A 15018-nucleotide genomic window follows, 5' to 3' on the forward strand; every position below is an offset into this window, starting at 1 on the left:
GTTATGAATTACATAGAAACATAATGCATTATCTCTAGATGACACAGCTGATTTGTTTTAAACGTTTCAATTCCTAGTGTTAAAAATCAATAAAATGGAGGAAATATTATTAAAATGAGCACGTTTCTCTTTACTGTAAGTGGTATGAATATGCAGAATAAAATGCAGCGAACTGACTCCCGAGCAGAAAATAGCTTTATTTTCTGTTATGTGACCAAGATTAATCAACACTATCAACATGTCTGTTGGGTCTCTTTACTGTCATACCAGTACAACGACGTCAACATATAACTATGATAATCATAATGAAAATCGGCAATATTTAGTTCCAAGTGGTGAGGGTGATTTGCTGCCAGTCTTCAAAACCACTTTAATGGAAGTATTTGCAGAAATTAACAGATCTGTGGATAATAAATGGATCATAGTATCTACGAAATGTTGATGAGACTTAACACCTTTCTTTGTCTCTCAGTGTGTTAATTTTAGTAGTATCATCAAACTATTGATGAAGATAGGTGAAAAGTTGTCGTAAGTATTATCAATTGAATTCTAAAAAAATATATTCTTAAAATTGTTCAAGATCAAAAGTTATTTATTAATAAAATACTGTTCATAAATTTGGCACTTTGCACCTTTCTACTGTTAAGTATCCAATTACATTAGCATTTACAGAAACGGTGTCGGCGTGATGTATTATTGTGACTAGCTTACAGATGGCGTAGGCTTAAGACTGACGAGGAATAGTATGCTTGAGGTGGGGGAGAGAAAGGCGCTCTAGTAGGAATTCATCGAAACTTCAAGCATACAAGACTGAATCGACAGATGGCACTGCGTACACGAGTCACTATATCTACAAAGAAAGCTGCCGTTCGGGATTTTAACAAACATCACTAACAAGAGAAGTACTCGAGTTGTCAAAAAGAAATGTTTGATATTTCTATATCATTAGCAAGAAATAATGACGTAGTTATCGAATCTAATAAGAAACATATGATTTTCCAGTGCGTTTAAGCAGAAGCGACCTTCACACGTCACGTTACATACGAAATAAATCACAATATATAAGAATTCCCATTTGTTTACGTTTATGTGTTCGACATAGGACTCCAAACATCATTTGTAACAGTTGTCATAAGGTACACTCACATAAAAAACTTATTTTTACTATGAAGCCAGTTGAATACTTCAATTTATCGACAGAGTCACTGCCCAGCGTGCGTCATAGAAGACTAGTCTACGCTACACCCGCTCTCTGGCCCAAATTTGAATGTCGGACTCGTGAAGCAGATGACCCAGCATTATCGAAGTCCTAGAATACCAAATAGCGCAACCTTTTCAACACATCTCCTCTATTGCCATCGCGAACGAGTTGCCTTTCCCAGCGATGAAATTGTCGCAAGCTACTTACGTATTTGAATTTAGCTTGAATTGTTGTCACTTTTTTAGGTCTTCCATCTTTTTTTTTTTTCCTGAAAAAGCAACAATCTTTCATTTCATTTCATCAGTAATGGCGACAGTTGATCGAGCTTTCTTTTCCATCGAGGGCTCATATTCTGATTGGGACCATTCGCTTTCGTCTTCAACATATTTGGCAGTTTGTGAAGACTATTTTGTATCTATTGCTTTCTCGTTGTCTTCGTCGAATAGCTTTCCAATGGAGTATTCGTTCATAAGACATAAGGTCAGAGAACTGTATTGCGTTCGAATCGCAAAACAAATTCGGCTTTGGATTCGGTTTGCGAGAGTGTGTTCATTGCCAGTCACCGTTACGAGGTTCCTGGTTGTTTGGACCATTTTCTGAACGATTATACTTGAATTGGCCTGATGTCTCACTATTGTAAAAAAAATTACATAGGATAATTGTATTAAAAAGTGCCGAAGTTGAAGTATAATTTCTGCATAAAGGCAGTAAAAAAAACAGAAGTTTCTTTTTAGATTTGATAATTACGTCATTAGCTCTTACTAATGATGTAGAAATATCCAATATCCAATATTTGATAATTACGTCATTAGCTCTTACTAATGATGTAGAAATATCCAATATTTCTTTCTGACAGCTCGAGTCTTCCCTTGTAAGCAAAGAAGTTGTAAGGCATAACTCGTTATAACTTCTGTTATTGTTTGCTTTGTGTTATTGAATATGCTATGGCTTGATAGAAATAAATAAGCTAATAGTCCTCTGAGAATCAATTTATTATTATGGAATAAGTTCCACAGAAGAGAAGGAAAATGTGTAATATAAAAGTTACTTGGCTGAAGGAAGTACAAATAGCGACAACAGCAAGAAATTTGAAGCCAGATCAGTGGATAGGTAGAAAGTAATGACGTTTTGTTTCTGGAAGACCGCGAGAGCTGTTGTGACACTGGAAATAATACAATAATACAATGTGTTTCATAAAGATTTTAGAGGTTACAAAACTCTATTGCATGTAAACTACTGAAGTTGTTTTTTTACATCTACAAATGTTCAAAGTACGTACCTGGCCGACACGGCACACATCCACACATTCTTGCCACACTCGCCTTAACATGGACCTGTCGTTAGTGTCAATCCCTGCGATGATACGATGCCTTAGGTGTGCGATATTAAGCGACATCGATGGAACGAATATCCTGTCTTTGATGTAACCCCATAAAAAGAAATCATACGGCGTGAGGTCCTGTGATCTTGAGGGCTATATCATTTTTAGATATACGTCCTAGCCAACGTCTTGGCAGCACTTTCCTTTGCACAGAAAATCTGTTTCTTTAAATTGTTTGTACCATGCACGAATTGAATTTTCACTAGGTGGGTTCTTTTCGAATTTTCTATGCAATGTACGTTGGGCAGTAATGACTGACCTACTGGTGTGAAATTTTAAAACGCAGTACTATTTCTCCACACGCGCATTAAATGATTGTTGTGTTATAATGCTTAATGTCTTCTTTTGTAGGTTGTTTTGTAGCTCTGGCTGTCTATGAACAAAATGGCAATATTAGCAAAACCTCACCACAAGAGATTGATTTTAAGAGCTCTCTTAAAAAGAAAAGATAACCATTGCACAACAATAAGAAATACGAGCTGCAGCTCAACAAAACAATGTGAGTGACGGCCTAACGACAGCGGTAGTGTAATACGAGCTTCAGCTGCAGCTGTACAAAACAAAACAACCTAGCGGCAGGAATGTGAACTCTAGGATTAACAAAACATAGAGTACATTCACTATGCACAAACTGTGCTCCTCGTTCGTTCTGGAGTGGTTTCATTAAAGTAAATTTAATGGTTTACTTGCAATAAAGTTTCATAATCTCTCAAATCTTGATGAAAAAAAGTGTATATGACGCTTTCCTCACAACGCAAGCATAGCTGTATTTTCTGTTATACGCTTCCCTAAGTTACCGAAAAACAGGCATCCGTTTCTACGGTAGTAACTTTAGTTTCTAAAACCTTTTTAGCGGGAAAAGTGCTTATACTGTATAAAACTTAAAAATAAATAAAAGTGCATTTTACATAATGCCCCAAGAGATGTTCAAAGTGTCTTTTTTCTGCTTAAATACATTTTTGAAATCGCCATAAAGCGTTCTGAAATAGGCCTACTATCCACACCTGTGGAGTACGGTTAGCGCGTCTGGCCGCGAAAGCAAGTGGCCGGTTTCGATTCCTGGTCGGGGCAAGTTACCTGGTTGAGGTTTTTTCCGGGGTTTTCCCTCAACCCAATATGAGCAAATGCTGAGTAACTTTCGGTGCTGGACCCCGGATTTATTTCACCGGCATTATCACCTTCATCTCATTCAGACGCTAAATAACCTAAGATGTTGATAAAGCTCGTAAAATAACCTACTAAAATAAATAAAAATAGGTCTACCTACTCGACTAATCTCTTCTTGCGAAATATTCGAAATGACTTGTCGAATATTTTCTTCCACTTTTTGCTTAACTTAAAACTACAAAAACTGGCTGTAATAGGCATATTTTATTGTAAAACAATAAATAAGTAGCTTGCACTACATTACGCACGATGAATATGTTCTCAAGCAATTAGAAAAGGCACTCTAGCGATGAGTAGTGCCTTCAATAAATTAAGCCTTGGTTTTTCTGAACCGACGCATGCGACGTGCGAGGTGCGAGGCCCACGTCGCACAAATCTGTACTACACGAGAGATAGTGAGTGGTTTCTATAAAGCCTTGGTTTCTCTGAACCGACGCATGCGACGTGCGAGATGCGAGGCCGCCGCTGCGAACCATCTTCGCAATGACGCTGCGAGGCTTGTGGTTTCTCAGGCTGCGAGATCGCGTGGATCAGTCGCTGAGCGCATGGTGGATCTCGTCACTTGTTTGCTAATGATGAAAGAGGAAGATAATGATGAAGAGGAAATGATCCTGTATTCTTCTTGGTGAAGACAGTGATATCTTCAAGAATAGGAAAAGCGAGAGTGCTTACAATATTCTTGTAAGCCGCCATCTGATTGATAGTGAAACAAAATTTAAATTTATTTTGAAGTCTCAAGGGATCTCTTCTATAGAATGTTGTATTTAATTAACCCATTAAAGCCCAAATTATTTTTATTTAAAAAACTAGAACAATGTATCTATTTCAAAAATTTAATCCATAAGATATCAAGAACATATTTTGTTTCTTCTGCTGTGCACCAAATAGTTGAATATCACCCTGTCTATAAATAGACCTCTGGGTACTTATGATATCTGCGTATTCATTTGCAATAAAGTAAATATAATTTTTGTATATTTAATGTATTATAACCAGAAATATTTACACCAATATAAGTAAATTTATTTATGACGGTTTTAGTAATTAATACAACAATACAATGCTGCAGCAATAATGAAACACACTTATTTTAGTAATATCTGTCTTTACCAAGTGTGGTAAAGCTCAAAGCATCTTTGACAGAGCGTTACATCACACTTCTTGCGAAATGTTACTGGTCTCCATTTATACCATTCCATCCGGCAGTGTTTCTGAGAGGGTCGATTTGCCATGAAATGACCTCTATTATCAAACCTCATATCAAATTTCACTCCTCGAGGTGATGAAATAGGGCGCCTCATTCTCTTGCAATTCGAAAACATCTTGAGATATTGAACAGCCAAGTATCATCGGATTCTAAGTAGGTCCAGGGAGTCTTGTCCATGTATTTCTCTGTAGATAATCCAACCATTTACTATATCCATAATAAACTTTCTGATCACTCTTTCCCACGGATTGAAGTGGCATATTTGCCTGCTAACCAGTTATCATGCTCCAATCAACCCATGTACTTACTAGAGTTCTCTATGATTTGTGTTCCACACCTGTGGAGTAAAGGTTAGCGCGTCTGGCACGAAACCAGGTGGCCCAGATTCTATTCCCGGTCGGGGCAAGTTACCTGGTTAAGGTTTTTCCGGGGGTTTCCCTCAACCAAATATGAGCAAATGGTGGGTAACTTTCGGTGCTGAACCCCGGACTCATTTCACCGGCATTATCACCTTCATTCAGACGCTAAATAACCATAATATATTGATAAAGAGCCGTAAAATAAACTAACCTACATCTTCCGGCTGCGAAACGAATCACGTGAAAGGGCGTTGTAATATTTTCTATTTAGCTTTAATATTACTGTATGATAGCTCAGCACACGTCAGGGAGGTTTAAACTCGGTTGCTTGATGGGGACATCTGAAAACTTCGACCTAGTTTAAACCTTCCTGAGGTATGAGTGCCGGTTTTTTTTACACATTTTTTACAGATTTACGCTTCCCTATGCTATTCTACTACTAGATTCACGGTTATTTGCATCCAGTAGACACTATCTCCCTACTCCATCATCATCGTCATTATCATCACTATCTTCATCATTAATTATCTTGGATTAGGCCTTCTCGTCTGTTCCGCTTCAGACTGAACGCTGATTAAAAGCTGGTCTCTCCACAGCTTCCGACTTTTTGCCTGAAAATTTCGAGTATTTGAAAATATCCTCAGACTAGGGCATTAGTCCCTCAATGAGTGAGTTTTATGGTGGGACTGTTACCTTAAAACCTCTAAACCTGTTTGCTTTTCTGTCTAGTTATGACCTCATAGCCAGAGGATTCCGGTTTGTAAGGAACGGACCCACGCTCTCATTCTCTCCCGTTTTCTATAACACTGAACAATAAGAATTTTGCTCCGACTTAAAACAATGTGTTCCTTATGGTTTTGTATGCGCTGAATCTGAAAATGCATCTCTTTCCTTCGTATCACATAAGGGTTTTAAGAGATACTATGATTTCATTTTTCGATAAGCTCTCCCCCAGGAAACGTCTGGCGCGGGTTGGAGGTTGTAAACCAAAACTAAAGCTAATGCATTTTATGAGTTTATAACTTATTTCCGGTTTCTTATGGTTGTTGGCATTTTATTTTGTACTCGTAATAAATTAACAGATATTGGTCCCTTCTATTCAGTAAATTTCAGAACAGTTCAACGTGAAGTATACGCAATGAATAAACAAGGGTGTGGTTTTCAGTATTTAAAAGAAAAATTTACCAGTTTGAGTGAAGGTAAATTAAAAGAAGGCATTTTCATCGGTTCACAAATTCACAAAGTTATGGCTGACTCTTTGTTTGAGGAAAAACTTTCCATTACAGAAAAATGACATGACGTGCTTTCAAAGATGTATGCTGAAATTTCCTTGGAAATTCTATGGCAGGTAACTACATAGAACTTGTTGTGGAAGCCACGTCACGTGCATATGAGAAAATGGGGTGTAATATGTCTCTTAAAATACTCTTTTTACATTCTCATCTGAATTTATTTTCTCCAAACCTTGGAGCGGTAAGCGAGGAGCATGGGAAAGGAGTTCATCAAGAAATATCTGAAATGGAAAGACGATTGAAAGGAAGATCATCATCCAGAATGCTTGGAAACTATTGTTGGTTCGTTGTAAAAGAAAGTATCGGGTCTAGTTATAAACAAAAGTGATCCAGAAAATTCGTTTAATGTAAGTTCAAATTTCAAAATTTTTCTCATTATATGCAAGAAATATTTTTATTGTCGTTCTGTTTTAAACTATATAACATCATGTTTGTATCCAGTAAACATTTTTCAAATATTATGAGGCGTTTTGAACCCCAAGTGTGTTGTCATTTTACCAGAAGCAGTGAAAAATTAAAAACAAGTTTTTCATTAAAAATTAAATTAATTTTCCGCGGAAAATGGTACGTGATGGGGCAATGTGGATTTTAAATTCAGATTTAGGGTACACATAATTATTAGTAATATGTACCTATTTTTGTTTCGGAGCAAGATAAAATATAAAAATTTGTTCAGTGTAACCACAAATTACACTGCCCCAGAGACCACGACGTGGACGGGAATGGAGGTTTTCCCTACTCAACATATCTAAATTATAATAATTTTATTTTCCCATATACTTCATTATTTTCTTTATTTATCTGTTTATGTGCACTCTCATATTGATTTTCAACTTCTCACTCCCCTTTTTTCGCCTATGACGAAGATAAAACCATTCTACGAAACGTTGTGAATTCATTTACAATTAAGCAATGTAAAAATAATCCAATCTACATCTCTCCTATACAACCCACCATTGTTTCTTCCCTCTAGATGCAAAGCTATTTTCTGAAGCCTCGCAGTGCGCGCCTCTCACAAATTCGGCCAGACGAATCTGTCCGAGGTGACGCAGCGAGACCTCTCTGCGACGCTGCGCAGACCGCGCATCTCGCAGCTGTAGAAACCACTCACTATCTCTAGTGTAGTCCAGATTTGTGCGATGCGGGCCTTGCACCTCGCACCTCGCATGCGTCGGTTCAGAAAAACCAAGGCTTTACTGCGAGATGCGAGATCTGCGCACCTCGCAGCCATAGAAACCACTCTGTACGTCTCGTGGTGTTACATAAGGAGGACTCTGCATTTAATGAAAGTGCAATATAAAAGTACATTTTAATGTATTATTTTGTTAAATACACTGTGCCATTCCACATGAACAAATTAGACAGCTTACATAGTTTACACTAACTTCTCTCGAAATGTATTCTCTTACTTTTATAATTTTGAGACCAATATGGTTCATTCATTTACTAGCTCTGAGATTGTAGCTGACTTTGGTTGCATTGAAGATATGTACAAGAGATTTACTTAATGACCACTTTAATTCGTGAGCGTTAAGCTAATAATAAATCAGTAAAATTGTGATTTCCAGATATGTACGTGGCAGACATCGAGCACAAGACGACGGAACCCAACGCAAAGCCATCTTTACTCAAGGAATCTCCGGCCACAGCCTGGGTAGACGGCAACAACGGACTTGGCCCTGTGGTGGGCAACTTTTGTATGGACCTCGCAATCAAGAAGGCCAAGAACGTCGGCGTGGGCTGGGTAGTGGCCAAAAGTATGTCTGTTTCATGAAAAATTGTTAATATTTTACTTACTATTTCCGCACCTCAAACTGCACATAATTTATTCCGAAAGATTTGACTCTCGGCGCTGCGTTTTCCTTAGTCAACGTTCAACTATCATCGATATTTTCCATTTCAATATTATTCATGGTTCTCAAAACTGCCGCCTCAAAATGGACAGGAAGTATAATAAGGATCACGCAAGTGTAGTTCCTAAAAGTCTAATTTGGCCGTCTTTTCAGTGTTGCCAACTATTACCAGTTATCATCAAAGAGGGAAAAATCACAATGCTACATATTGAAATAATAATAATAATAATAATAATAATAATAAAAATAATACAGTAATTAACAATAACTACATGTCTTATTTATTTACCACATCTCATCTTTATGTTGCGAGGTGTTTTCTACATGATTCAATAAATAATTTATGAAATAGTATATTTTCCTTCTGGAATTCTCGCATATTATGTTGGTAATACGGATTAGTATGATCTAATATCTGGCAATATGAAATTCAATGCTTTAATTAAATAGTTTACGATTCACGAGACCTAACCTAAAAATGTAGTTTGATCACGTGAAATAATTAGTACGAATTCCGAAAACAGAACACCACTTTAAAATGTATAGCTTACTTAAAATACTTTCAAGCATTTTATTTCTTGGAGAAGTCGCTACCATGCTATTTCCTGTCTTAGACAAAATCTAAACACGAAAAAATTTAATTAAAATATCAATATATATATATATATACATGTATGTTTCACACGAATTAGGTCTATAAGTTATTTCTTATTTAATTACACTTATCTGGATATAGAATTGAATTGGAATCACAACGAAACAGAACTGAATTGTGTATTGGTATTAATATTAATACCGGTATTACTAATTAATTATTAATTCACAAGCCTAAGTACTTGCATTTTCATTTTATTTGACTGTAAACCGAAGTTATTGATGCCAACAACGAGCAAATGCTGGGTAACTTTCGGTGCTGGACCCCGGACTCATTTCACCGGCATTATCACCTTCATTTCATTCAGACGCTAAATAACCTGGATGTTGATATAGCGTCGTAAAATAACCCAATAAAATAAAATAAATTAAAAAATTGATGCCAACATAACGGTTAGAAAATAACTGCCAGTTGTAGTATTTATCAGTACCCGAAATTCGAAACGAAGTTAGTAAAAGAAAATTCAATCCGAGAGCTAGAAAATCACTGTAATCCACTAGCATATGTAGTTATAGGGTGAAAATGGTTAGATTTCACCCTTATGGTATCAAGTAAGCTGATCCGAACTATAGAATGGTCGAGATGTTGTCCATATTAAAGAAGAATATGCAGTACACCAAGCACTTCTCAATTGTTTTCAAAATAAGAATTACAGTTGATTACTGAAATTACTGAATTGATATACGCTTTCCTAGGTCATTCACTAACGGCTCAACTAATTTAGTCACGGAGAGAGAGAGAGAGAGAGAGAGAGAGGGGGGGGAGAGAGAAAGAGGGAAGGGGAGATTTAAGAAATTTTAAAATGTAAAATAAAAATATTAGCACATGCGCTTAACTTATTTGTCCATCGAGTGGACCTTTGAACACATATTTCTAAAAATAAATAAATAAATAAATAAATAAAATAAAACATATAAAAAATATAGATACACTTAAAATAAAATTCCATATCCGTCGAACAATGAGATGCAGAGCTGCCCATCGGGAGGGACACGGAGCATCCCTAAGCTTCTCAGCTCAAATGAACTTTCTGCGTATCTAGTTGTGTGGCGACTGTGCTGCCCAGCTATGCCGGTCCCCGTCTTCCACCGCACTACGATTTCCTCTCTAGCCTCCAAATCCATATATGATATCACTGGCGGTGATCTGCCGTACCTCTGCAAAAGAGGAAAGAACCTCCCCTCCCACCCCCAAGTTCTTCCTTCCTTCCTTCCTTCCTTCTGTCAAGGACATGACGACTCAGAGTATATCTCTGAAGTATTGTATATGGATTTGATGGCTGGAGAGGAATGCGTGGTGTGGCGGATGGTGGCACTGGCATAGCCACACAGCACAGTCTATACACTACTCATTTCATCACGGGTGCACAGAAAATCTACTTGGACTGAAGCACTTACGGATGCTCTATATCCCGCCAGACAAGCACCTCTCCTCTCTCTGTCTACAGACACATGGAAGAAAAGAAGAAAAAATGTACTAGCTTAATAATAAGTTGAAGAATGAGATGCGTTGCATAAGCTAGTGCTTCTGGTTTCTAGGGTCGAACCACTACGGGATCGCAGGCTGGTACTCGCGCACTGCGTTGGATCGCGGCCTGCTGGTGAGAATTATTATTTAGTGGACTGCTTTGTTTGCAACTCATTGAAGTGAGCTACTGAATGCTCATACTGACACTTTATGTTGCAGGGTATGTCTTTTACCAACACCTCACCTTTGATGAGTCCTACAAGAGCGAAACAGGTGCGTACCTGGCTTTTGTTTCAGCCCAGTTATTTCTATCTTCTGCGAACGTTGTGGAATTTGATAGACAGTGGCATCGAAATTGTAAATGAAGATTGAGTGTTCAGTTATGCCATAAGCGAACTCTCATTTGTATTATTTACTAATTTATATATTATTTATTGATTTATTATACTAGCGTTAAAGACGTAAGCCTGTCTCTAAATAAAATTAAAGAAACCTTTGTAGCCTAATTGTTCCAGATCAACAACATACATCCAGCATATCAACAAAATAAACTTATGTTTACAAAAAATTAATATTCGTTATGAAGAAAATATACAATATCCAACATGTTTTAAGAAATTACGCATCAAAATAAGTTCTGCATACTGCTTGTTCGCACGGACACGTAGCTGATTGGAAGCATTTGACAGATTATTACAAAATAGATGCATTATCAGAAACTCAAGAACGATTTATTCGTGTCTCAAACGAAAATCACAAAATCAATACAAAAACAATTTTATCCTGTTAACAGAGACTATTCGACATTATGCAAAACTTTTTTGATATATTTCATAAATCTGTAGCTAAGTCTGATACCAATAGCGACTGTTGAAGGAGGAGTCTGGGGCGCTGCTGTTCTTCCAGGAGTAAGCACCATCATCATCATCATCATCATCATCATCATCATCATCATCATCATCATCATCATCATCATCATCATGTCGACACCTGTGGAGCAACGGTTAGCGCGTCTGGCCGCGAAACCAGGTGGTCCGGGTTCGATTCCCGGTCGGGGCAAGTTACCTGGTTAAGGTTTTTTCTGGGATTTTCCCTCAACCCAAATATGAGCAAATGCTGGGTAACCTTAGGTGCTGGACCCCGGACTCATTTCACCGGCATTATCATCATCTCATTCAGACGCTAAATAACCTAAAAGCGTCGTAAAATCACCTACTAAAATAAAAATTATCATCATCAACAACAACTTCAAGAATTTAGCCATGTTTGATCCGTTCTTCCTTCAAATTGTAATAGTTTTACTAATCGCTCCATCTCAGTCTCGGGCGTCCCACAGTAACATCAAATGTTTATTTCTCTTTCAGCTTTTATCAATTCAAATAAGCCAGATAAGCGCATCATTTGCTATTCTAAAATTTCAGTGTTGTTACTTGACATTTTGTTGTTCTTTAATAATTAGTTGAGCTGCTTTTTGGCTAAATTGAACGAGCCTACATTTTAAGATGAAAACTGGGGAAGACCCTTGTTAAATTCAGGAAATGCCATATTATAGCTATGTAAAATACAAGCAACGTAAATATTGCAATACGAAGAATGGAATGGGATTCGCATTGTGTCGAGAATGACAAACGATGCAGTAATTAAAGCTGGAAGAGATGTGATAACTGAAGATAAGAAACTTTCTGAGGGAAAAAACGATATAGTCATTTTTATAATAAGCAGGCTGTAAAATTATAAGCAAATATAGAAGAGAGGGAAGAAATTTTAATTTCACGAAATAAAACATAGAAATATACGATACCGGTAGTAGCCTACTTAACAAGCATTAAATATAAAAAATAATTTTATTTCCTGAAACAAAACATTTTTGGTAAAATAAAAAAAATTATCTTTTTTCTAAATAAATTTGCAATATCATGGTGTAGTTACGTGAATTGTTTCTACAAACTACTCTATTTATTTATTTATTTATTTATTTATTTATTTGTTTATTTATTTATTTGTTTATTTATTTATTAGTTTATTTGTTTATTTATTTATTTGTTTGTTTATTCCTTTGTTCGTATGTTGGATTGTTTATTTGAAAGTTTTTTATTCTATTTTTTATTTATTTATTTGAAAATTTTTGTACATTTGTAATATCAATTGTGCTTAAATAATTAACATTTCAACAATATGACACTTGTGGAGAGGGTAACGTCCATTAACGTCCCTCTAAGCATCAACAAATCAGTGTGTATTTTCCTCTTGAGGCGACGACCAGGCTGTGCAGGGGGCAAGTTCCGAGGAATCTGGTTGATTAAGCTGTTAGAATGTATTGACAATGTTGCATATAATCGTGTATGGGAAGAATGAAGTACAGTCTCTATTTTGGCTAGATCTAGATCTGAATGAAGTGTTTCATTTCTCATGTACCATGGTGCTCCAGTGATTATTCTTAGTGCCCGATTCTGGAATGTTTGAATACGCTTGATTTGGCTTATAGAAGCCGATCCCCATAATGAACATCCATAGAGCCAAATAGGTTTGAGAAGCATCACATAATATATTATATTATATTATATTATATTATATTATATTATATTATATTATATTATATTATATTATATTATATTCATATTATATTATATTATATTATATTATATTATATTATATTATATTATATTATATTATATTATATTATATTATATTATATTATCCTTTTGTTGGAAAGGGAAAGACAAGAGCTGGAAAGTATTGTTTTCAATTGATGAAGTCTGTATCTTAATCTCTGGAGGGTGTAAGTGAGATGTTTATTCCAGGTCAAGCGACTGTCTAGGATGAGTCCAAGATATCGTACTTCTTCATGTTGTGGTACTGGTGAACAGTTTAGGTATAATGGAAGTACTTTTTCTTTTTTGAGGTATGTGAATGTTACTGTTGATGACTTATTTGTGTTCATGGCTGTTCTCCATTTTTTGTTCCATTTTTCAATTTCTTGTAGAAAGTTTTGTAGATTGGTTGTCACTTGTTCACCAGTATCTCCTTTGCTAAGGACAGCAATGTCATCAGCGAACTGAGCTACAGTTAGAAAATCTGATTTAGGTGTTGGTATATCATGAGTGTAAGAAATTAAATAGAGAAAAGGGGCTATAATGCTCCCTTGAGGTACACCTGCAGAAATATATCTAATCTGAGACTGTACACCTTCATAAATTACTGAATAAGTTCGTCTTCTAAGAAATGATTGAATTAAACGGTAATATGTGTCAGGAAGATGGTTTTTTAGTTTGAATAAGAGGCCATTATGCCACACTTTATCGAACGCCTTTTCTGTATCAAGTTTATTCTATTGGTTGTAATATGAGTAATAATTTACGGCACATCACCTCAAAGGATCAGATAGATAACAGTGAACAGATTTTTAATAAAGCTATCGCAAAAGCACACACTGTTTGTGTACAGACAGTTCTGAATTTTCTCATTATCTTGCTTCTTTTTGTGAAAAGTTAAATTTTGTCGAGTAACTATGTATTGCCATATGAATTTCGGTTCGAGCATTAAAATATATAGGCCTAATGGATAATTCATAATAAAGTAACCAAATCATGTGTTCTTTTCCATATTTAAAATACCATTTTGAATTTTGTTAATATAGGTGAATATAGCAAGAAAAATGCAAAAATTTTACGTTCAAGAATTAAATAATAATATGTATGCAGTTTAATTCACTAGCACATTTAAATAAATAATGTGAAGATCCGACTGTCACCTGATTGACTGAACAAACGTGTCTACTATAATTGGCGTATAATTTCTTTGTTTCATTAAAGAATGTGTATGGATCGCCGGCTTTTATTCTTCTTGCGATGTGCAAAGAGTGTTCCTTTGCTTATACCACAGAGGCATTTGATACCTGTTTTTGTTCACGACAGCTGTCGGAAATTGATAGAAGAAGAATTTCTCAGTCGACAATCTTGTATACAGCTGTCACGGTGCTCTAGCGTCTAGAGCGCTGGACTTTTAATCCTGTGGTCACGGGTTTGATCCCTGGTGTACCCCCTATTTGTAACTTGTGTTGAGCAAGCCCGTGGTACAGGTAATACGGGGTTTTCTCCGGGAGGTTCGGTTCCCCTGTGTCATCCCAACAAATCTCCATTACTATCTCATCTCGTCACATCACGGGTGTAGCGTAGTCTCCTATGGCGCACCCTGGGCAATGACTCTGTCGGTAAATTGATCTACAAAACTGGCTTCATATGAGTGAATGACGAACAGTCTTGTACCGACCATTAAAATGTGGCATATTTTTACGAATTTAGTGACAAAGATTTGAATAATCTTACCTATGAAATCTATTTTTCTGTATTAAATGTTGAGTAAGCATTGCCTGTCTTGTTTTCCCTAACAGCTACGCCTTTGGTATTAGGCTTATGTTGTCTTTCGTTTAGAGAACG

At 36.3% G+C, this 15018-nt stretch overlaps 1 protein-coding gene across 1 annotated transcript in view; it reads left to right on the forward strand.

Annotated features, from left to right (window-relative positions):
* Positions 1-15018, forward strand: part of LOC138699757 (uncharacterized oxidoreductase YjmC-like) — a 65479-nt gene that overhangs the window by 38493 nt on the left and 11968 nt on the right. Inside the window, exons 3-5 of the mRNA XM_069825871.1 lie at positions 8176-8364; positions 10654-10715; positions 10802-10855. Of these exons, the coding sequence (XP_069681972.1) occupies positions 8176-8364; positions 10654-10715; positions 10802-10855 (305 nt within the window). The remainder of the gene's footprint in view (positions 1-8175; positions 8365-10653; positions 10716-10801; positions 10856-15018) is intronic.

This window comes from Periplaneta americana, chromosome 5 (genome assembly GCF_040183065.1).
Source record: "Periplaneta americana isolate PAMFEO1 chromosome 5, P.americana_PAMFEO1_priV1, whole genome shotgun sequence".
Lineage (NCBI taxonomy): Eukaryota > Metazoa > Arthropoda > Insecta > Blattodea > Blattidae > Periplaneta > Periplaneta americana.